Consider the following 24,916-nt stretch of genomic DNA (forward strand, 5'->3'; position numbering starts at 1 on the left):
GCGTGACCCTTTAACGTAGCGCCTCATGTTGTGCTGACCCCCCCCCACTATAAGATTATTTTCATTTCTACTTCAGAACTGTCATTTTGCTGCTGTTATAAATTGCAATGTAAATATCTGATATGCAGAATATCTGCTATTGGACTCCCAGGGGGGTCTTGACCCACAGGTTGAGAACCACTGAGCTATATACCTATTACTGCGTGACACAGAGCACTGTGTGTCTATATAATGTTTTTTCATGATGCGTATTATGCCAGCAAGAGGTGGACACTACAAAGATAGTTTCTCCTCTCTTCTCTCCCCGTCCTCGTCCCTTCCTATTGTTTTTTTTAGTTGGAATCTTGTGTTATCCGGGCTGGCCTTAAACTCACTGTGTCACCAAGGATGACCTTGAAGTTTTAATCCTCCTGCCTCCACCTCTAGAATGCTGGGATTATGCCCACCACACCCAATTTATATCTACCGTGGCTAGGATCAAACCTGGTGCCTTGTGCAGCTAGGCAAGCATTCCACCTACCTCTATCCCCGGTCCCCAAATCGAAGTTTCATCATGCCTATTGGCCTTGCAAAATTTTGGAGCAAGCTTCATGAAGGGCAGGTAGAAGTTGTTCCCAGAAAGATTGTAATCCCTAGCTCTATGTTCCAGCTTGGGCATCATGAAGCGTCGTAAAGGACAAGTTCACATCCTGATCTTTTCAGTCAGTTCCCTTTGGAGAAGTCTCCCTCGATTCTAACATATTTTAAACAGTATTTCATCATGTATTATTCTACTGTCGAAATACGAATTCTCTGACTTCCGCCGGGCAGGCCTGATGGATTCTTCTCTTCAGAGCCTCCGCCTTGCTGTCTTTGGTGGAGGCTGAACTCTCCTCAGGCTTCCTGACATGCTCTTGTTTATCTCTCTGTCCGCAGTGTTTAATAATAAATTCTATGTCCCCAGCAATCTGTCTCAGTGACACCCCCCCCCCAACAGCCCACAAGACCTATCGGGCCTTCCTCTCCCACCTCCTGACCTCGAGCAAAAGCCAACGAAAAGAAGATGGAGACCTCACAAAACAGATGAAGGGGAGGGGAGGAGGGGACATAGGAAGGCTAGGGAGGATAAAGAAACTTACAAGGAATGCCCTGGAAGCCCCGGGAGTCTGAAAGACTGAACAGCCACAGCAGTGTGGTGGGTATCTGTTCAGAAGAGCTGCCAGCCAACTGGACCCTGAGCTCCAGCGATGCAGCTGTGGTCACTCGTGCTGGGAGGCTGGGGGTGGGGAACCCTTCTCCCCAATGCAGCTGCTTGAGAGTCACCCCACCGACCAAAGTCATCGGTCCCCTGACCACAGACGCTGCGATTCTTTCTCTGGTTTGTCGTCAGTGCTCTGCCTGGGGTGGGTATCTGTTAGTTGCCATCTCTTCAGGAAAAGGCACAAAGCAGACGGCGGCACAGACAACTTGGCATGAGCTCACGTCTGCCTGGAGAAGCATTCTGAACGCTGCCACTTTCTGCTTGAGGGTGATGGCGGTGGATCCCAAAAGGTCTTAGCCTTCCCAGCCCCACCGCCACCTCTCTGTGTCTCCCTTTCTCTTTATCTCTGTCTTGTTCTGTGTGTGTGTGTGTGTGTGTGTGTGTGTCTTTCTCTGCCTCTCTCTCTTAAGAGAATGGATGACCTTGAATTTCTGATCCTCCTGCCTCCAACTCCAGAGTGCTAAGATTGTAGACATTTGCTAACCTTGCCCTGTTTAGGAGGTGATGGGGGGCAAGGGGGAAGTATCCAGGCCCTTATACATACCCTCTACCTACTGAACCACATCCCAGCCTATCTAGGAAAGTCTTTGGAAAAGGGATATGCCTTTCCTCCTCTTTTCCTACTGTTTGGGACTTTTTATTATGATGGCAGGGGCTCCAGCAATCATCCTGGACCCCTGGGTAGTAGCAGCTTCAGATGATGGAGGAGCTGGTACACCAGCATAGAATGCCAACTGTGATCTTCTTTTATGTGAGAGAAAATACGCTTGTATTGGCATTGTGCCACTCCTTCGTGGCTCCTCATATTTGTGGGTAAACCTAATCCTGATTGGTTCATTTCTGAAAACAGCCTACTTACAGACATCCTAGTATTTTTTCCATTTAGATCATTTCCTCCTGTGTATTCCTCGTAGGCTACGGGCGCTTTCTTTCTCTGCACAGCATTAACTCTAGGACTGAAGTCAGGGTGATATTTCTAATTTAGAAGAGATGTGAGGTTTGCTCGAAGTTTTACTGATGCAAGAACTGAACTTCTAGGGGCTAGAATGTGGTCAGGACTCTTTGTGTGATGTGGGTATGTGTGTAAAGGCCAAAGGTCAATGTTGAGTGTCCTCGTCTGTTGCCTTCCACCATACTTTTTGAGACAGGTCTCTTGGGGAGGCGGGAGCTCACTCTTTTGTCTGGCCATTGAGCACCCAACATATTTGTTTCTACTCTCTCAATGCTGGGGTTACAAACATGCATGCCAAATCTTTATGTGGGTGCCGCTTGTGCAGCAAGCCCTATACCCAATGAGCCATCTCCCGGGTCCCAGAACTCATTGATTGGTGCTTAAAAGCCTCAGCACTGAGGAAAAGAGCTGTTCATTAAAAAGCTCTGGATTCAGACTTGAATCAAGACAACAGAAACCACTATTATATCTGTGTTAGCCTGGGAGTAAGTAGCATGGGATATATGTGTAGGACTCTGGAGGGTTTCCTGTTCGTGGGGTGTTAAAATCATTTCCACTCTAAACTCCATCTCTTTTTTTTTTGTTTGTTTGTTTGTTTGTTTTCTGTTTTTGTTTGTTTTTGTTTTTCGAGACAGGGTTTCTCTCTAGCTTTGGAGCCTGTCCTGGACTAGCTTTGTAGACCAGGCTGGCCTCGAACTCACAGAGATCCACCTGCCTCTACCTCCCGAGTGCTGGGATTACAGGTGTGCACCGCCACCACCTGGCCTAAACTCCATCTCTTCTGTGTATGTTCTAAACTAAGAAGTGGTTTCTTGAAGCAAACTATTTTCGTAGTTATTTTAAGTATTTTTAGAAGTTATATCATCAAATTGTTGCCTGGCCTTAAAAAGTAAAAGCCATCTACACTCATCCAAAATATTCATGCAATTTTATGAAGCAAGCCAAAAGACTCTAAAGGATGTGGGGAGAAAAATACCGAGGAAGGTAGTGTTGAGATTGCTTGAATTTGGAGCTCAGAATGCGTGTGCACATAAAAGCCCAAACACATGATAAGCATCTGAAAACTGAGTGAAACACAGCCCTCACCTTGGTCCTGAGCTAGAAGTTAGAATGTACACATCTGCCACTCAGTGCAGGCTACATTGGAACCCAGTGAGAAGTAACAACCAGATTCATTTCTGTTTGCACAGAAAAAGTCTCAGCCCTACCCCCACCTTCCTGGCTTCAGCTGGTCTGATACTGCCCATATCTGTACCACTTATTCCAGGGGACATGGAAGTGTGAACTGCTGCCCACAAAACCCATCAGCACCCCTGGCAGGCAGCTTGAAGCACCCAGCCCACGTACACACTGCTATTAACATTTATATTAAGCTCTGCGGACAGCATACAGCAGCTGGTCTGGGCATTAGCCACACTCTGAAATTACAGACCCAAATTTCCTCCTTTTCTCCTTCACCAAGCACACTAGACCACTTCCTTGAGCTGCAATAGCAGAAGGTGTCCTAGGCACTTAACTCTGGTCCTCCCCTTCCCAAGTCATAGCTCTTAGGACCACGGGGGCCTGCCCAGTTGTGTTCTCATACATTTTGAACATATGTGCACAGGCAAAATAGAATTCAATATTGTGTGTTGTGCTCTGAAAATGTAGCAGACGTACAGATGGCCCCCGTCTCTCGGTTTGACACAAACTTCACAATAGTAGGAGAGTAGCTAAATTCTGTGGACAGCATCCTGGGAAATGGGATCTCTGCTTTTTTTTTTTTTTTTTTTTTTTTTTTTTGACTTGTGATAATAGCATGATACTAGGCAGCCAGCCCCACCATCACCAAGGAAACAGCTGATGTGCTGTGAGGCTAGAATGTTCAGCAGGTTAGAGGCATAAAATGCACTATCAGCTTAACATGTTCTCAACTTAGTCTGCGTGTATCAGGACAAGTGAGGAGTGTCTATGTGTGTGCTCTCCCACATCTCTTAGCTCTGGCCTTGTGGATGACTCCCCAGAGTATGGCATGAGCTTTTTTAACTGCTGGGGAGGTTTTTTTCCCTAGGGAGAGAGCCCCATTATCAGCCAGTTGTCCCAATATCACTTAGTCAGTAATCCACCTGCTCACCACCATTTTGAAATATCTTTACCGATCTCTTTTCCCCACATCATGTAGTAAGTGTAAAGGACACTCGTGATTGTGGCTTTGTCCGGCCCTCTTATTGCTGTGGCCCTTTTTCCCCACTTTGATGGTGTCACCCTGTTTTGCTACATGGTCGGGTAAGCCATCCATCCATAGTTTCAAAGTTCTCCTGGAAGGCAGCTGTATGGCCCTGTTCCCTATGGGGTGGTAAAGATAAGCACAGAGGTTGCTCACGCTGAAATGAGTGACGCTTCCAGAGGTCTCCTCTGCCCTGGGTACCAATGCTGAGCAGAGTGGCCAAGGCTACCATGGTCTGCTTGTGAGAAATGGGCAAGGCCAGCTCTTCTTCTCCTAGATGAGGATCACGGGTGAAACTTTCCCCACAGAATGTTTGGCTAAAATCCAGAGGCAGAAGTAACTTCTCCATCAGCCACATGGGTGCAAGAACCATCCCTAGAGTCCAGAGAGATGGTTCCATTGGTAAAGCGCCTGCCATACCTGAAGAGCTGAATTTGGATCCCCAGCACTCACATTAAGCCGGTGGTAATCCCAACACTGGAGGTGGGGGGCGCTGCAGGCAGCAGGCAGCGCTCTGGAGCTCATTCACCCACCTAGTGAAACGGTGAGCTCCAGGTTCAGTGAGAGACCCTCCCTCAAAAGCAGGGTGCACAGCAAATGAGGAAGACCCCGACTTAGACTTCTGGTTTCTGTGTATGCACAGGTATGTGTATAGATGCACACAAGCGTATAAACATGCCACACACACAGGCAAGTATACTTTTTTAAAACATACCCAAAGATTATAGCTTTCGGTTTTAATATATTTTCCTTCCATCTTCATTGCTGCTGGGAATCTAGAAATTATAAAAAGGACTTCACGGGAAGCCTGTCTGTTTGCTGTGATTGGAGTTTCTCAGGAGTCAGAGTGAGTTATTCTGGCTTTATGACACTGTCCTTTCTGCAGGGGCTTTATGATAAAATGTGTGTACCTCCACATTCCTTCTTTCTTCTCCTTAGTTGTGTTGTCAGAAACCCCCTTACAGAAAATGTTCTGTCCCATTTTTCCATTTTGTTAAGACATATTTGTTAGTAGCTAAGCCAGGCAAAAAAAAAAAAAAAAAAAAATTTTTTTTTTTTTTTTTTTATTCTAAGACACAGCCTCACTGTGGAGCCCAGACTGGCTTGACTGGCAATCTTCCTGCCTCTGCCTCCTGAGTGTAGAATTATGGGTGTGTACCACCACCCTCAGCTTCAGAATTCATCTCTGGAGGTGGGTGGACATAGGGCCCACTTCTCACAAGCTGCAAGAGGACAGCTTTGCCCCATATGATCATCCAAAGAGCAAACTCTCCCAATCCAGAGCGTAGATTTTTATGTGGGAAATAAAGATAACATGGGCATTGAGTGCAGTGGGCTACACCTGTGATCTCAGCACTCTGGAGGCAGAGGTAAATGCATCACTCTGAGTTCAAAGCCACCTTGGTCAATAGAGTGAGTTCCAGGCCAGTCGGGGCTACACAGTAAGACCCTGTCTCAAAAAAATAATTAGAATGTGCATAACTTACTTTTTATTTAAACATTTGATTCCAAATTTAAATTCTCTTTGGCCAAAATCAATTTACAAAACAAAATGGTTAGTGATGGTTCTGAATAACTAACTATAACTAATCAATCTCCAAGAGTAAGTTCTGAATCCTTCTTCCAAAGTACATTGATATTTTTAGTTACTGTACACACACACACACACACACACACACACACACACACACACACATTTTCCAAGTGTCCCTGTATCCTATTTATTTATCATTAGCTTTTTGAGACTGAGTCTCACTGTCGTTCAGACTGGACTAGAACTCACTCTGCAGACCTAACAGGCCTTGATCTTCCCAAACATCTTGCCTCTGGCTCTCCAGTGTTGGGATTGAAGGCATGTACCACCACACTTGGCCCTGTCGACTCATTATATGGTGTTAATGTTCTCTTTCCCTTCCCCAGAGTCCACCCCAATAGCTTCCTCATGCTCTGCTCCAACTTCAGCCTTCCCCAGGGGGTGGAAACCTGGCCATTGGGCAAGAGGGAAGGGTCTTCAAAATAACATTCATTTGTGGTTTTACTGATCTCTTCAGTCTCCAAATATGTGCCCCGTAGTTGTTGGGGTTTTTTTTTTTTTTTTTTTTTTTTTGTATCCTCTATGGAAATTCAACTCTCTTACATTTAATAAAATCAAGGGACCGTGAATTACATCAGCAAAACTGACAGAGCAGAAAGGATTGTGTTTTTAGTAAAATTTCATAGACCTGAGATGAGTTAGAGCCTCACAATTAATCCATTCTAAACCCAGGGCGTTGTTGTTTTCTAAGCTGTAACAATAACGCCGAGCCTCCCTTGTGGTTTGTTTGGAGACTCATCCGGTTTAGTCTCCTTCTAGCCACTGAGCAAATGACTAAAATTCCTCAAAGGCTAGCCCACCTTGAGCTCCAGTTGAGAACGCATGTGCTTCGGTGAGTCTGAACGGACTCTTGCCGAGTTCATCTGCAGGCAGCTGCAAAGAGTAACTCTGTTTACAGAGGGCAGAGGGGCCTGTGTGAAGACTCATCTCTGTTTCCTTTAGCTCTGCACAGAAATTATAACCCGTACTGCTTGGGGTGAAGCCTGGCTCTGACTTCTTCCTATGTGTTCATCCCATGCAGGGCAGAGGGGCCTGTGTGAAGACTCATCTCTGTTTCCTTTAGCTCTGCACAGAAATTATAACCCGTACTGCTTGGGGTGAAGCCTGGCTCTGACTTCTTCCTATGTGTTCATCCCATGCAATCTCTCATTTGTCGTGAGGAAGTCAAGTCTGGACTGGATGGAAGCTACCATTTCATTTCCCCCTGTATTTGTTTATAAGAATTCCTTTTGAGAACTGACCAAATCTGTCCTGTGCAGACATTTTTTTTTTTTTTTTAACCTCAGCCCATTCTGAGCTGAGCTGGTTGTGGTGACTAGTTCTGTGAGAACTTCAACAGTCCATAAATCCAATTTCATGTCCAAAGATAATGGAGAACACAGTATGTTGACTATTATATGTGTTGCATGCATCACCCAGAAAATTTATTGCTGTCGTAAAGTAGCTATGAAATCTGACAATACTGATTTTTCCTTTTTATCCTCTGAGTGCTTGTGGAACCAAGGATGCCTTCATGATAAAACAAGGTGAAAATTCAATTCGCAATTCTGGTGGTAATCTTCAGGTGCTTCAAGTATGAGAAACTCAAGGAAAACCTGTCTTGAGTTAAGGAGGGTCTCCTCAGTTGGGAAGCAAAAACGGGAATTTCACAACTAAACCAGTTTCCTTATTCCCGACCTGTCTGCACATTTGGTACAGACAATCTAAGCTAGGATATTCGAGTTACCCACTCCTCCAAACAGTGGTGAGAGAGCTGGTGTCTGGGTTAGGGAGACAAGTCTTGGGGGGGGGGGGTCTCAGACAAGTGGGGGAGTGACTCCAGGAGGGCCACCACAATGTGTTTGTGTGTCCTGTGTAGCAGGAATCTTAAAAGTTCTTATTAATGAATTCAAACCTGAGGCCAGGTATTGGGGTGAATGCTGGAAGATCAGAGAAGCAGAATAAGCCACATCTACCTCACCTTGCCAGTTCCTCAGCTGATCCTGTTTCCTCGGGCTGGAAGCCCTCATCCAAATGGATTTCAGCTGAACTGCTGCTAGAAGCCTGAAAGCTTAACCAGCCAAAAGCTTCTAGTTTCTGGTCTTCACGCCTTATATACCTTTCTCTTAATCCCTGGGATTAAAGGTATGAGTCACCATGCTTGGCTCTATCCTTGAACAGATGGAAATCTGCCTCTAGAATGCTAGGATTAAAGGTGTAAGTGCCACCATTTTCTAGCCACCATTTTCTATCCTCTGTATCTAGTGGTTGCTCTGTTCTCTGACCCCAGATAAATTTATTAGGGTGCACAATATTTTGGAGAACACAATACCACCACAATCCTTTCTGTGTTTGGTGTCAGGAACAAAGTCCAGATCAACCCAGTGCCTGAAGCAGCCTCTCTAAAATCTTTCTTAATTGACCTTAAGTCTCCCTTGCCCTCCACTGCCCAAGTCCCACCTCTGTTGGCATGACAACTAACTATTAGGAGAGGTAATGGGTAATCCCCACATGAGTTGCTCCAAGAGAAAACGAATTTCTGAATCCAAAGAATGACATGCTCTTGAAGCACAAAGGTATTCAGATTTTTTCATTGAAAGCAGTTCAGCTAGAGAAATGTTTCCTGGTTGGCTGATGCATCAGCAAGGCCGTATGGATTAGGGACATTATAACAGAGACTGCAGTCCTGTTGGCCTGGGTTTTGGTCCAGCTGAATAACAGAGTGGCATTGAGAACAGTTATTGGAACCTTTCCATCATTAGCATCATAGGCTTTAAGCAGAGGGCTGTGTTGGTCACGTGGAAAGGGGGAAGGAAGCACCCAGATCACATTGGCCTGTGCCCATTGTCTGGATGCAGGAGGTGTCCGCCCCACCATGGGCAACACCGCTCCTAGGCAAGTGAGTCTGGGCTTTATAAGAAAAGTCACTGAGCACGAGGCAGTGGTGGAGCGGAAAAGCGCCGTTCCTCCGTGGCCTGTGTTCCTGCCTGAGTCCCTGCTCTGACTTCCCTCAATGATTGATTGTGACTTGGCATGTGTAAGCTGAAACAAATCCTTTTCTTCCCAAGTTGTGTTTGGTCGGCGTGTTATCACAGCAAAGGAATAAAACCAGAACAAAGGGTCAAGAGGAAATGCTCAATAAATGGTCCGTTTGGCCCCATCTTCTCATGCCTGGTTTTTTAAAATAGTCCCCTCCTCTCACGGTCTACACATCTTAGCAGAAAGGCTGACAACCCCCACCACCTGTGCCTTCCATGCTGACTGTTTCCTTCCCCTGGCCCCTCCTTCCTCCTTATGTTATTAAGTCAGGAGTCACTTTAGACCCCAGTTGCCAAGTTGCACTGACCCCCTTATTGATGCAATACATCAAAGCTGTGCTGAGCGGAATTTTTTATTTGGATAATTCAGACTCCAGGATCTCGGTGGATGAGGTTACGGTGATTAGCATAATGAGCTGGTGCAATCTTGTAGTCTAGCCTCTGGTGCCTTTGTAATATTCTCAGAGGGAGTGTCTAGAAAGTCCAGCACTCCTTTGTTCTGCTTGACCTATAGCCGGCTGCCTGAGTGGGACGAAGCAGTCTCTGATTTTTGGAAGCGGGCTGCAGTGTTGTGCATTATAGGATGCCTAGCAGTGTCTCTTAATTAGATGCCAGTAGTGACCAAAAATGTCTTCAGAAACTGGTAAGTTTCCCCTTTGCCCTCTCCAGTGGGCTGGGGGTTGCAGGGAACAGTATCATTCCACTCAAGAAGAACTCAATGACATTTTATCGTTTGTGATGCCTGTGAATGCCGTAGGGATAGGTAAAGAGGTTAAGGATTTAGAATCACCAGAGATAAATATAAGACAGGGCGGAATTCAGATTGACCTGCATACAAGTGAGTGAATACAATTTTAAGGCCAGGTGCACACCTTCAATCTCAGCCCTTGGGAGGCAGAGGCAGATGGATCTCGGTGACTTTGATGCCAGCTTGGTCTACATAGCAAGTTTCAGGCCAGCCGGGGCTACATAGTAGGACTTGGTCTCAGGGTTGGGGGGTAGAGAGGGTTAAAAGTTTAAAAGTAATCTCAGAAAGGAAAGGCCACATCAACATTCCATCATGAATGGGACAGAAACTCATGACGGCCCCCACCCAGGGGCACGATAAGCGGTTAATGCTTGCTTCGGGGAGGTGGTCTTATTCCTGGATGGTATAGCCACAGCTCAGTTACCCTTGCTTGTGCCATAATTAAATGCAGTGGGCCCCAAAGCAGATAATAAAAATAATAACAAGCTATGAAAGGAGGAAGATTTGCTGGGAAGGAGTTTGGTGGGAGGGGAAAGGGACTGTACGTATGGACTATGTTTTCATGTAGACTATGAAATTTAAAAAAGAAAGGCCAAAGTCACACTGGTTATTCATTGGGGAATTAATTGATCTTCATCACAGTAATAAAATTCAGTTGTGGACTCCGTTGCCTCACTAAATGAGGATGTCTCAGGCAGTCGCATAGATACATCACAGGGTAGCAGAGGTTTGGTTGTCCTGGGAGAAGAAACAGTGGTTTTTCCTAAAATCTGTGATGTACGTGTTTAATGGGAAGTGCTCTGTCATAGAATGGTGGATAGATAGCAGAGCATTTAGGGAAGTGGGTACAGCTCCTGATTGGGCAATAGAGGGACTTGGACACCACCAGTGGGGCCCTTGACCTGATCTCCAAGAGGTAAATTGCCTTAGGCTGAGGAGCCAAGAGGTTAGAGACTGTCATCCCTAAAATGCCTCACACTTCTAGACTTGTATGAACCTGTACTTGACAGGATTTCTCTGGAAAGAGGTAATATTAATAAAGATGGGTGTTTACTTGGAAGTTTGGGTCTTCATTGTCACCACCACTTTCTTCAAAGTGTGCAAGGAACCAGAGATGTCACAGAGAAACCTGGCAAATACGAACTCCCTCCCTTGAGGGTGGGGGTTGTGTTTGTGGAGAGCCCGTGGCTTGCCTCATGTTGTGGGCTGTGTAGCATTTTCATGGCTGTCCTGGTCACTCCTGCTCCATAGTTTTTAACAGCAGGACCCCCGGGTGCTCTGCGTGATTGTCATAGCCAAGCCAGCCGCCTAGGCTTCAACCTCCATCCGCACCCAGAGCTCTGTTTTGTGAGACCCTTCTAGCTTGGACCCAACGACCTGCACCCCCACTTCTGAGCCGTTTGTAGGGTTTGAAGTTTGAAGTTTGTAGGTTTTGAGTCAAGCCATCCTGCGGGATGACTTCTGTGCTTCCTCGATGAGCCTACCCGTCAGCATTTCCTGTTTCCATTCACTGTAACTGAAAGAGCTGTAACAAAAAGAAGAGAGTTTGCCAAGACAAACAGTGGCTTCGGCTTGCGCAAATATTTTTTATCACAAGCCTTCCTTTTGAAACCGACATTCCATGCTTTTCAGGAAAGCCAAGTCATGCTAAGTGGACTTGCTTCATGCTTTAAGAATATGTCTATTAAATTCAATGTGAGATAATTCTTTGGCTTGGCTCTCAAAAAATTTCCTGGGGACAGCAAATAAGATGAGGCAATAAATAGCTGATTCTGGGTCACTGGGGAGGTTTGACTTGTTGGTGATTCCCCGGAAGTCCTGAGGAAATGAAACCTTGTCCTGTCGCACAAGTCCAGGCTTCTTATCAAGGCCCTTCTGGGCTAAGGCTGAACCTTGCAGTGTCTGTCAGTCTCCAGGTTAGTCCCTGGTAATGCCGTAGGAAAGCGTTTCCTTCCATAGTAAACACTGGTCACCCTTCAGCCCACCTTCTCCCTTCTCCTCGGCACCCTTCGGTGTAGAAATAAACAACCTAAATGTGATCACATGCTCAGAGAACAGAATAGTTCTCTAAGTCTGGGAATCTGCCTCTCTCTCCCTGCATGTCGTTTGGCAGCCGGAGTCCCCAGGACCTTCACAGCCGCAGTCCGCTTCCTCCCCCTGACTGAAATGCCCTTTCCCACCACGTTTTTGTTTATTTCCAGTTTGTGTGTTAAATAAAATACAAAATAGAACTGAATTTGTCTGTGTAGACATTTGAGAGGATCATATCATATCACTGTCGGATATGTATGGTATTTACACCACGGCATCTTTGATTTGAAAAAAAGATCAAAACTGGGTTTTGTAAGGAACAAAAAAAGAGGATATGGAGAACTGATGCATCTTTCTTCCTATTTTTTAATGCATCCATCCGTCTTTGTTGAATTGTGACCTTCACATTGGCTGTTGAGTCCCACGCTGTTCGTGTATGCGCTTTTATGTGTCAGGGACTATGTTAGATATTGGAAACGTCAAGGTGTAAATCAGGCAGTGTCCCTGGTCTCTAAGGAGGAGCCAGCAGAGTGCATATATACATGAGGATGCTGCATGTACTTGACAGGGTGGGCTGAGGAGAATGCAGATCTCAGGAGTAGAGAGGGTCTGGAGGAGAGAAACAGTGGCTGAGGTTGAAAATGCCCAAGAGGACAAGAAGAAGAGAAACACCCCTGCCTGAGATCCAAACAAGCTTCTAGGAGATGAGCTACTGAGCTGGGGTTTAGAGACTGGGTTTCAGGAGAGGAGAGGAAAGAAAGGAATTTTCCAGGTGGGGAAAGAAGGGCAGAGATAATAGTAATATATCATCTCTGCAGGAAGCCGGATAGCTTGCCGCTGCTGCAGAATGAGGTGTGGGTGTCTGTGTGCGCACGCTTGCTGCATACACACATCTTTGTGTGCATGTGGATGTAGGCCAGAGGACAACCTCAGTGTCAGTCCTGAAAATGTCACCCACATTTTTTTTTTCTTTTTGGAGACACTTTCTCATAGGCCTAAAACTCACCCGTTAAGGTTAAGTTCGCTCGCCTATCCAGTCCCAGGGATCCACCTGTCTCTATATGCCCAGTGCTGGGACTATAAGCATCATCTGCCATGCCTGACATTTTACAACGTGGGTTCTGGGAACCAAACTCATGTCCTTTTAAGGGTTTGGTCTTTGCATTAATTACTTTTCATACTGCTGTGCTAAAACACTGAAAAATGCAACTTAAAGGAAAAAGGGTTCAGTTTGGCTCCCAGTTTGAGGGAATTCGTCTTGGCGGGGAAAGATGATAGCCAAAGTGGGTGACGTCATCCACAGTCAGGAAGCAGGGAAAGATAAGTATTCTTCTTAGCTCCATTTCCCCTTTTCTCTGAGGTCCTTAGGATCTCCTTTGCATCTTAAGCTTTATCTTGGTAGCTTCTTCACACAATCGCCCCTCAGGGCCTCCTTGCTGGGGGAAGGAGTCATCTCTAATTTCGACCACTGCCGATGGAACCATGAGCATGGTCTCGTCTGCCCTGAAAGAAGAAATATCCTTTGTTCTGCTATAAATCTACGCAAAGAGAACGTAATAAAAATCAGGGAGTGGGGAGGGCAGGCGATGGGGGAGGGGAAGAAGTGAGGGGAAAAAAATGCCATGAAACCTATTCTTTGCTATAGTAACCTGAAACATTAATTCTAAAACATAAAATTTAATAAAATGTGCATCAGTGGTCATAAAAGATGCTTTATGTCCTTGGCCCGTCACCTCACCCTTGGAAATGTATTTCAGGGATATGCTTTGAAAGAGATTGGAGCTCATGTGTGGCATGATTTCAGTGTGTCACTGTGCATGCTGGAGACTGCCCAAACGTTCAAACACAGAGGGGACAGACTTACAAAGTCTGGCACATCAGTTAGCAAAATTACAAGCTGCTGTTTTTATAATCATGAATTCTGAGTGTTTGTAATACAGAAATAAAATTATACTTTTAAGTCAAAGGAGACTACAAAATCCTGTGTATTCTGAAAAAAAAAATAGGTACATGAATGCTAAAAAGAAAAAATAAGAATTAAGCGTATTTAGAGTTTAATTTTACATCTGAAGAAAATTTATTTCCATCAGTTCTTGTTAAAATGTCTGTATCCCATGAATACTAGAGCGAAATATCATTTGTTCACTTTTCGCCTGTTTTGGTGCTGCCAAGAACTTGAACTCAGGCCGGGCGTGGTGGCACACGCCTTTAATCCCACCACTCGGGAGGCAGAGGCAGCCGGATCTCTGTGAGTTCAAGGCCAGCCTGGTCTACAAAGTGAGATCCAGGAAAAGCTCCAAAGCTACACAGAGAAACCCTGTCTTGAAAAACAAAAACAAAAACAAAAAAAAAACAAAAACAAAAAGAATTTGAAGTCAGGAATTCACTCAGGCAAGGCAAGCATCGTACTTCAACCTCAGCCCTTTAATGTTTTTATATAAACCATAATATATGTTTGCTTCTACTTCCTGTCTGCGCCACTAATTATGGCCTTAGTCATAATGTCAGTAGGTGGTACATATTCAACAATTTTTTACATCAGTAGTATCTTTCCAAGTGATAATCTATAACCATTGCACATGAGTGTCTTTTTAAAAATACTGATTCTGGTGGGTCTGGAAAGATGGCTCAGAGGTTCAGGACACTGGCTGTTCTTCTAGAGGGCTGAGTTTGGTTTCCAGAATCTACGTGGCTTGTAATTGTTTATAACAGAAGATCTGTGGTCTCCTCTGACCTCTGCAGAAACCAGGCACACAAATGGTACAGATATATACGCAGGCAAAACACCCATATGCTTATAATTTGTAATTTTAAATTCTGGTTCTGGTTAAGTAGATCTCATGGGCCCATTGATCCACCTTTTTAACAAGCTCTTAAGTGATGCCATTGCTCTTGGTCCATGGGTCATACACTGAGCCCCAGAGGTCACACACACACAACACCAGAGGCTTTTCTCTGCCTCGCCCCATCCTGCAGCCACTTCCAAATAATTGACTTGGAGGCTTAATATTACTTATAAATGTTTGGCTGGTAGCTCAGGGCTTATTACTACTAGCTCTTACACTTAAATTAATCCATAATTCTTATCTATGTTTAGCCATGTGGCTTGGTACCTTCTGGTACAACAATCTCATCTTGCTTCTTCTGCACCTGGCTGGCTACTCTCTTGACTACACCCTTCTTCTCCTTGCATCTTTGTTTGGATTTCCCACCCAGCCTTATTCTGCCTGGTTATAGGCCAAATCAGCTTTTATTATTAACCATGGAGAGCAACATACGTTCACAGCGTACAGAAAGGTCCTCCCCCAGCACCCTTGGGTAGGAAGACGATCTAATGGGCCAGTATTCATCATGTTTTTTTAAAACAATACTCATGTTCTATCTGCCACCTCTACAAATGCCACAATATGTCTTTGGGGGGGATACAGATATACATATGTGTGTACATGCGCTCAGGTGAACACAGAGGCCAGAGGAAGACTTGGGATGTCCTGTTCCATTACTTTGTACCTTCTTTCCTTGAGTCAAGTTCTCTCAATGAATCTGGAGCTAGGCTGGTGGCCAGTGAGTCCCAACAATCCTCCTGTCTCTGCCCCCAACAGTACTGGGATTACAGGTGCACACAGCTGCACCAAGTTTTCTTCATGGACGTGGGAATTCGTTCAGATGCTTGTGTAACGAGTTCTCTCACCCACTGAGCCCTCACCCACAGTTCTATCAACTGGGAAGGAGTCTATAGAATTGAGTACCTCTGTGATTCTGGAATTCAGCTGCCGTCTTTCGCCAGGTCTCATGATCAATAGCCTTAAACCATGCCTCCAGCTTGAATTTTGCTCATCAACAGAAATGATCAGCCACCCCTCTGATAAAATTTGCCCCCTTGATAAAGTTTGAAACCTGATCACGAAGTTGAAAATCTCATCTACGTCGAGAAAAGCTTTGGTTTGAGACAGAGTATGGGGAAGACAGCGCTTGGCCTGGCGTCCCTGTAGCCCATTGAGTCCAGCAGGGTAGAGACCTGCCTTGTGCGATGAGGTTGAGCATCTTCCATTGTGAGAGAGATGTCAACTTACAGTGCCTTGCCGTGAGTGGCCCTGGGGCAGCAGGAGTAGGGGCCATTGTGAGCGCTTGGCTTGTGGTTAAACATTGATTCCCAATACCTGCTTCTGTTTTCACACACTAGCTCCTTCCCTACTTGTTTCTATGCAGTGACTGAAGCTGGCTTTGGGGCTGATATTGGGATGGAGAAATTCTTCAACATCAAATGCCGAGCTTCCGGCCTGGTACCCAACGTGGTTGTGCTGGTGGCTACCGTTCGAGCTCTGAAGATGCATGGAGGTGGGCCGAGTGTAAGTGCTTGCTTTTTTCTCCTAGCCTTAAAAAAAAAAAAGAGAGAGAGAGAGAGAGAGAGATGGAGAGATGATTCAGTGGTTAAGAGCACTTGCTACTCTTAAAAGGACCTGAGTTCAGTTCCCAGCACCTACATCTGGTGTCTCTCAACTGCCTATAACTCCAGTTCCAGAGGATCCAGTGCCCCTGCTCTAGATTCCATGGGCACCTGCGTACACATAGTGCTCATAAACACACCCAGGCTGCATTCACACATACACATAAGTAATAGACAATTTTAAAGCTGTAGATGGATTGGAAAATTGACTCAGTGGGTAAGAACACTTGCTTCTCTTGCAGAGGACCTGGGTTCAGTTCCCAGAACCCATATGGTAGCTCACAACTGTCTGTAACTCCAGTCCCAGGGGAATCTGATGCCCTCTTCTGATATTCTTGAACATCAGGCATACATACGGTATACACATACATGTAGGCAAAAGACTCATACACATGAAACAATTTTTTTTAAGTTTTTTTAAAAAGTTCACACCTGTAATCCTAGCACTGAGACAGGAGAATTGCCACAGGTTCACAACCAACCAAGGCTCAGAGTAGAACCTGTCTGAACCAGTAGGACCAGTGTGACCCAGTATTTGAGACATAGTATGTGCTAGATGTTTCCAATTGTCTGTAAAGTCAACTAACTCCTTTCCTTTAAGTTCGCCCCTTAGAGCACATGGAGTTTAGTTCATTCACGCCAGCTACTTGCAATGCCCACACTTGACTTCTAAACTGCTCCACAGAACCGCTTTTGAGTCTTAAGAGTCATCCCTGACACACGCGCCACGGTTCTATGAGCGTGTGGACCGCATCAGGAGGGTAGAAAAGCTCAGTCCTCAATGAGGACCACTGGGGCTGGCATGACGGCTCTGATGGACGTTTGCCATGCTTCACCAGATACTCTCCCAGCACGTGGGTGTTATGGATTATCAGGTTCCACCTAAAGCCTCTTTCCCTCTGTCTCTGCTGATTTCGATGTTGCCTTGTGAGTCTTGCACCTCGCTGCGTGTTTCTAAGGAGCCCTGTTTGAAAAACACAAATTCTGCTTTTTTTTTTTTTTTTTTTAAACGAGGTCTCACTATTTAGCCCTAGCTAGCCCAGAACTCACTCTAGAGACCAGCTGGCATGGAACTTAAGAGACCCACTTGCCCCTGTCTCCCCACTGCTGGGGTTAAATGGATGTGTCACCACACCTAGCAATTTATTTTACTATATGTGAAGATTTTTAATACCTATCTTTAAAATGTACAAAAGAGGTATATATGTGTTTTATTTCATTTGGTTTTTCACTTTAGAAGTTTCCAAGTGGGAAAATTATTATGTGAAGCTTCATTATGTTCCCATCTGATATCATTACAGCATGTGGATATGAAAGGCAAACCGTCAAGCCTAATTTCTTAATTAGAGTACTATATTCACAAAACTCGCAGTCAAGACTGGTCATCAGCTATTTTTCATCCCTTTTTATAGCTGAGGACGCCAAGGTTTGCTGGGTGGAGAGACAATAGCCAGCAGCAAGTCAGATCTGAAGCCAAGAATGTCAGCCCAGCCACCTGCTGTGTCCCCATGCAGAGCGAGGGCCAGTGGGTGCCACACACATTCTGAACTCAAACTCAGTACCAGATACTTAAGCACTTAATTTGACCTCAAGTTGCATTATCATCCCCAATGAAAAATTTGTAAAGACACACACTATGAATTTGTAAAGGCAGACATTATGAATCCTCAATAATCCTGATGATGCTTAAAATTCCAGTTCTTGTCATTGGTCCTCCACTTTAGACTTTGAATATCTAGACCAACTTCTACTTTCAAAAATAAAATGTGTGTGTGTATCATTTGAAATACTCTCTTCCTCCTCTACCATTCCTACATTTAAACTCAGAGGGCTTTGGTCCACTAAAAGGCTGATAGTCTGCCTGGCCTGGTTTGGTCTTTATAAAATAAGGGAGGAAATTGTGGAGACGTGTGGAGATCCAGCAGTGGGAACATCGTACTTCTGTTTAGTGAACTGGTCAGACATAGAATTTACAGTCCAGGGTTTTCCCAGACCTCCAGGCTTTAAAAATGTTCGGTATGGGGGCTGAAGAAATAACTCAAGAGGTTAAGAACACTGGCTGCTCTTCCAGAGGTCCTGAGTTCAATTCCCAGCAACCACATGGGAATGTAATGAGATCTTGGGCCCTCTTCTGGCCTGCAGGCAGAACACTGTATATAGAATGAATGAATGAATGAATGAATGAATGAATGAATGAATGAATGAATGAATGAATATGTGAATGGATAGATGGATGGATAGATAGATAGATAGATAGATAGATAGATAGATAGATAGACAGACAGACAGATAAATCTTTGCCAGGTGGTGGTGGCGCACGCCTTTAATCCCAGCACCTTAATCGGGAGGCAGAGGCAGGCGGATCTTTGTGAGTTCAAGGCCAGCCTGGTCTACAGAGCAAGATCCAGGAAAGGCACCAAAGCTACACAGAGAAACCCTGTCTTGGAAAAAAAAAAAAAAAATGTTCGACATGATTTCCAATCATACTGCCCTTCTTTGTGCTATGTTGTAAGGCTGTATTTTCTTCCGAGTTTTTCCTTCCTGCCTCTTCCTTCCCTACTTGACGTCATGGTTCTATGGCAGAGAGGGTTGCCACGAGGTCCCGGACCATAGGTAGAAGTGCAGATCATTTAGTCAGCTTCCTATTACTCAAACATATGCTTGATGATCAACTGAGAAAGAGATGCGATTTCTTTTCACTCACATCTTTCTAAGTGGCAATCATGTGGTCGGCATTTGTGCCTGCAGTAGAGCAATACATCCGTCTGGGAGCCCAGGACAAAGCGAAACCACTCACTTCTCATCTAGGGAGGGTGGGATCCCATCTCCTTTGAGGGCTCCCATTAGGTGACTGCTTCTAAGACTCTACCACCTCCCACTAACTCTACTCAAGAGAACATACCCCCATAGACACATGGGGAACATTGAGAGACCAAGGTATTGCACGAATGAATGATAGTAATCAGGGAGGGCTGGACAGGCCAGCGAAGCCAAGCATTCCTTCCCTGGACCTGGCCTCACAGTGTTTTATAAATGTCTCTCTCCTCCTCAGATTCTGAATTCCTTGCACTCAGGAACTGTCTTATTACTTAGTTCCTGTGCCCCTGAGGGTCTGGCATAGTCTGTATCCCGGAAATGTCTGCAATAATTGAGTAGCAAATGAACTTTCCTCTTTCAATCCTCCATCCGTTTTCTTCCCTGTTCCCCACCCCAGTGTGTTCGCGTCTTACTTGAAGCAGCTCTGTTCTACTATTTTCCGATCTGGGATAATTTCTGCTCCCTTTGGACACCATTGCGCAGATAGCCACGGCTGCCTGGTGTGTGTTTACTCAGCTGAGGTGGCTCTTTCAATCCATTATTTGTGCGGTGGAAAAATCCTGTGACCTTTGAACTGACCTTTGAACTTAAAAAATAAGTTTTAACACGCTTATTTTTCTCATTGCTGTGACCGAATATCTGACAAGAAGCCACTGGAAGGAGGGAGCATTTGCTGGGGCTCATGATCTGAGCCAACAGGAGGAGAGGGACAGGAATAGTGACTGGAACATGAGGCGCATGATTGCTCCAAGCCCTCAGCGGAGGAGCAAAGAGACGACGCTGGTGCTTCTCTGGCTGTGTGCTGTTTCCTTTTTCGTTCAGCCATGGGCCCCAGCCCATAGGATGCCACTGCCTACGTTCACCAGGAGTCTCCCCTCCTCCTGGAAGCCTCTCTGGAAGCACCTGACAGGCACACCCAGGGCCGTTCCTCCTCCATGCCCTGGGCATTTCCTAATGCATTCAAGTCAAGAGTCACAGCTGCGCCACCAGCATTTGAAATGGATAACCTGTCTTCCAGTGTGCTCGCCATTCTTGACACAGTATAAGAACTGGCATCCCTACACCCCTAAATCCACACGGTCTTTTCACAGTTAACCCTATAATGCACTCCATTCATCAGAACTCTCAAGAAAATAGAAGTCACTGTATATGTAGATGTGTGGTGGGACATGGAGAGTAATAAGGAATTGGGTCATTTGATTATAGAGCCAGAATCCAGGATCTCCATAGCCACCTGGAACCCCAGGAAAAGCTGAGTGTGCAGGCCCAGTCTGATGGCAGCCTGCTGGAAAATCCCCCTTGACTTAGAGGAGCTCAGTCTGGGTTGTGTTCAGGTCCTCTGCTGGCGAGTTGAGATCAGCCAAATTATGGAGATTGTACCATCCTGCTTTTCTCCAGGTCTACTGATCTATGTATATAATCTCATCAGAAAATAGCCTCACAGAAAAACACCCACAGTAATGCTTGAGCAAGTATCTGTGCACTCTGAATTCCTACTAAGTTTACATATGGAATAAACCATGTGTTTTGGCATGTGGAGCGTTGACTAGATTTAATTTCATTCTTTCTTTTATTATTTTTTTTGTATTACCAAGTAATTGCCTCCACACTGTGTCTTAAGTTTCCCTTCTTTGACTTAGGGTGAGATAGATCCGTTTTCCCAAAAATGTGCAAGTCTCTTTCCAGGATCTCCCTTCAGTGGATCTGGTCTAGTATATCTCATCATGAAGTATGGAGAGGCCTCATCTGGTGTAGTTATATCGTGAACTATAGAGATCCCAAACCAGGCTGTTCCTTCATGTCTGACCCACAAATGACCCTTTTCTCTGCTATCTGCATCTTCTTGATGGATTTTATTTTATTTTTTGAGGTTTGGGGGATGCAGCCTACATAAGACCAGCTCTGTACCACTGAACTATGTGCTTGAAACCCCATGTGTATTTGAGAATTAGTTTATAGGTTCTGTGGTCTCTTTAGAATTTCTGTTCAAAGGACATTAGATATCTCTTCATTGGCTTGGGTCTGTTTGAATATATTTTAATGAAAGTTATTGCTTATTTCCTTAAAAAAAAACTCATGTTTTCCTTTAGATCTGTTCCTATATGCTTTATATTTGTAAACAATATAACAAATTTCTGTTCTTATATGTTAGCTTATCTCTAACTTGTCTGAATTCTCTTAATTGCTCTACTGATTTAACCTATCCAGTCTTTGGGGGATTCTGTGCTGCCATTCATATCTGAAAGTGAGTTCTGTTTCTCCCTCCCAATCTATACTGTTTTTCCCTTGTCACTGGCAAGGTCTTCCTAATTGCAATGCAGTGTTGGGTGGGGGCGCTGGCTGCAGGCATCTTCTTAGTCCTCATCTGAAAGAGGGTTGTTTAAACAGCTCTTCACTAAGCGTGATGCCTAGGATCCATTTTTAATGAGGATTCAGGGATTACCTTCTATTTTTAATTGGGCAAATTAGCATAATAACTGATGCAGGTTTTTCTTCGTCTTTCGAGAAGACAATTTTCTCTTTAAGACTGTGCATGTTGCTTAAATTATTATTCCTTGCAAGAAATTTTACATTGCCAGACAAGCCCAATTTAGGCAGATATGTCTGCTTTGCAAGTAACTGGATTTTACTAATCAGTTTGGTAATGTTTTCAGTTTGTTTTTTTTTTTTTCTTTTTTTCCCATTTATATGAGTAAGATGTTAACTATATAAAATTTAAAATTTTTGGAGTATTCTTTTTTTCTTAACTATGGAAGACTTGTGTAAACATTACAGTAATTGATTTATTCAAAGTCGAGAAGAAGAACTCTGCTATAAAACCATCTGGGCCTATTGCTATAGGGAACATTTTTTTTTTTTTTTTTTTTTTTTTTGCCCAGGCAATGGGATGAATCTTATTTTGACTCTTTTATTTCAGGTAACTGCTGGGGTTCCTCTCAAGAAAGAATACACAGAGGAGGTAAGAAAAACTAATCATTCCACCTGATTAATAATTAGCTTCCAGTTGACCATCAATGAATGACCAACAGTCCCACTAGCAACTTTTGAGAAATGTGCTTTTCTGGGCTGAGATGGCTCAGTGGGCAAATGCTTATCTTGCAAGCATGAGGACCTGAGTTCGATCCCTACCACCCAAGTGAAAAATGACATCGTGGTGCATGCTTGCTTCCTCAATACTAGGGAGGCAGAGACAAGTGGATCCTTAGGGCTCACTAGCCAGCCAGACTACTTGGTGAGCTCCAGACTAATGTGATACTACCTCTAAAAAGAAAGATAAACAGCCCGTAAAGAACAGCCAGGGTTGTCTTGTGGCTCCACATTCATGTGCACATGCATGCACACATTCAATAATTTGATTTTTAAAGAATCTCTCTCAAGGGAGGAAGGATGGGGGACAGGAGGGAGGAGAGGGGGATCTGTGGTTGGTATGTAAAATTAATAGAAAATTTCTCAATAATTAAACAAAAAGGAAAAAATCCCTGCCAAAATGGCTGGGGTAAAGAGGTAAAAATAAATAAATAAATAGATAGATAGATAGATAGATAGATAGATATAAAAATAAAAGTAAAAACGCAGTTAACTCAACGCTGAAGAAAAGGTAGATTATAGGCTTATTTTCTGTCCTCTACTCCCAAGACAGCCATCCTGACCCAGAAAAGAGGGAAGCTTGTACTTCTTGTGTCTTCCTTTGTTGTAGAAAGGAAGCTGACGCTTGGAAGATGTACTGTTGTTTTAATGGCTTACAAGAGTGCAGTAACTGGCCAGGCAGTGGTGGCGCATGCCTTTAATCCCAGCACTTGGGAGGCAGAGGCAGGTGGAGCTTTGTGAGTTCGAGGCCAGCCTGGTCTACCGAGCGAGATCCAGGAAAGATGCAAAGCTAAAAGAGTGCAGTCACTGTTCTGTGGATAAGCCAGTTAACTGACAGCAGTACCGCTTAGCTCCTACAGGTGGCGCCATGGGTTTAAGCCCGGGACGCTAAGCAGGACCCCTCAGCATCCCAGGCACTTGAGCGTTTTGTGCTCTTGGCTGCAAAGGGTGGGCTCTGTATGTTCTGATGGGCCAGTCCTCCATAGAAATGATTGCCTGGCCCCAAGACTCAAACACAGGTGCTTGGACCCAACTAGTTTTAGAAGCTGACGTGAACATGAATTAATTACCTCTGTCTCGGCCATCTTCCTTGGACACCCAAGGTGACTTAGGTCTCCTTTCAGAAGTTTCCAGGGCAATAAAGTAAGACAAGATAGAATCAAAAGTTGCCAGTGTGGTGAGGTTGGTTGGTCTAGCTTGGGGTAGGAGGGCAGCGATGGTAGGTAAGACATAAAGACACGGAGACTGATTTCCTTCCAGAACATTCAGCTGGTGGCTGATGGCTGCTGCAACCTACAAAAACAAATTCAGATCGCTCAGCTCTTCGGGGTGCCCGTCGTGGTGGCGCTGAATGTCTTCAAGTGAGTCCAGCTGTCTGGTGTCTGTGGGCACTGTCCCCCTCCCCTGGTCTCCTCCCCCACCCCCACCCCCACCCCAGCCGCTAGTGACCACGTTTGTGTCCTAAGGGCACTTCGGTTTCTCAGCTTCAGCTGCAAGACTGAGAATCAGTCAGCTCATTCTGTTTGTTTGATTTGGTTTCATTGTCACAGATGTGTTCTCAAGTGTTACTATGGAAATGAAACTCAGATAGTAAATTACCATCTGTTTGGGTGGGAGGTGGGTGTTTTTTTTTTTCCTCCATTCTATCCAATGCTTCTGTCTGATACAGTGAATGAATGATCAAAAGGAGATATTATGGAATTTTTCTCGATTAGAAACCCTTAACAACCTGAAATGTTTGAGTCATGTTAGAGAGGATTCTTTCTATGTGCTTTTCTTCAAGGCTGGTTTATTTAAACACAATGTGACCGCTTTTGATGTTTAGAATATATTCAGTGTTAAGGGAGCGAAGTTCTGTATAAACCGTTAGTCTTTCAAAACATCACTAAGTGAATACAGATGCAAAAACCACAAACATTCTCATCACCAGGACTGACACCCGGGCTGAGATCGACTTGGTGTGTGAGCTCGCTAAGCGGGCCGGTGCCTTTGATGCGGTTCCCTGCTATCACTGGTCAGTTGGGGGAAAGGGGTCTGTGGACTTGGCTCGGGCTGTGAGAGATGCTGCCAATAAAAGAAGCCGCTTCCAGCTCCTGTACGATGTTCAGGTGAGTCGCAACTACCGTGACAACAGTGGAGCAGTGGCTCTTGGGTCTCGGAGAAGGCCAGTGCTTCGAGCGCTGGTTATATGGCCCACCTCACGTAGCCTTCCTAAAGGCTCTACAGAGCAGGACGCTCACGACTAAAGGCATTAGCCATCTGGCAAGGTCCGTGTGCCAAGGGCAGATCCTATTCCTGCCCCAAACCTGTGTGTTCTTAAGGCTCTGCTTTCAAATAGTGGGCCCAAGGGAGGGGCAGGCTCTGGGTAGTAAACTCATGCCTTCCAGCAACAAGACTTGTGAGCAATTCATAGCTGCTCAGTGATGAGACATTTTCATTATGCATTTCTGCTACAGTTCCTTCGTGTGTGTGTGTGTGTGTGTGTGTGTGTGTGTGTGTGTGTGTGTGTGTGTGTGTGTGTGTCTGTGTGTGTGTGTGTCTGTGTGTGTCTGTGTCTGTGTGTGTCTGTGTGTGTGTGTATGAGAGGGGGGGGAGGGGGAGGTATGTGTGGGCATACACACACCACAGCATCCATGTAGATGTGGGAGTCAATTCTGCCCTCCCACCGTGTAGGGTCCAGGGATGGGACCTGTGGCAAAGCTCGGACGCAGGTCCCTTTATCCACAGAGCCATCTCACCAGCCCCCGATATGGTTTTCTTGCACTGTCTTGCACAGT

At 45.0% G+C, this 24,916-nt stretch overlaps 1 protein-coding gene across 2 annotated transcripts in view; it reads left to right on the forward strand.

Annotated features, from left to right (window-relative positions):
- Mthfd1l (methylenetetrahydrofolate dehydrogenase (NADP+ dependent) 1 like) overlaps positions 1-24,916 on the forward strand; it is a 189,369-nt gene that overhangs the window by 96,365 nt on the left and 68,088 nt on the right. For both annotated transcript variants that reach the window (XM_036169039.1, XM_036169040.1), the window contains 4 exons: positions 15,998-16,137; positions 21,970-22,011; positions 23,400-23,500; positions 24,070-24,247. In XM_036169039.1, the coding sequence (XP_036024932.1) occupies positions 15,998-16,137; positions 21,970-22,011; positions 23,400-23,500; positions 24,070-24,247 (461 nt within the window). The remainder of the gene's footprint in view (positions 1-15,997; positions 16,138-21,969; positions 22,012-23,399; positions 23,501-24,069; positions 24,248-24,916) is intronic.

This window comes from Onychomys torridus, chromosome 19 (assembly GCF_903995425.1).
Source record: "Onychomys torridus chromosome 19, mOncTor1.1, whole genome shotgun sequence".
In the NCBI taxonomy this organism is placed as follows: Eukaryota; Metazoa; Chordata; class Mammalia; order Rodentia; family Cricetidae; genus Onychomys; species Onychomys torridus.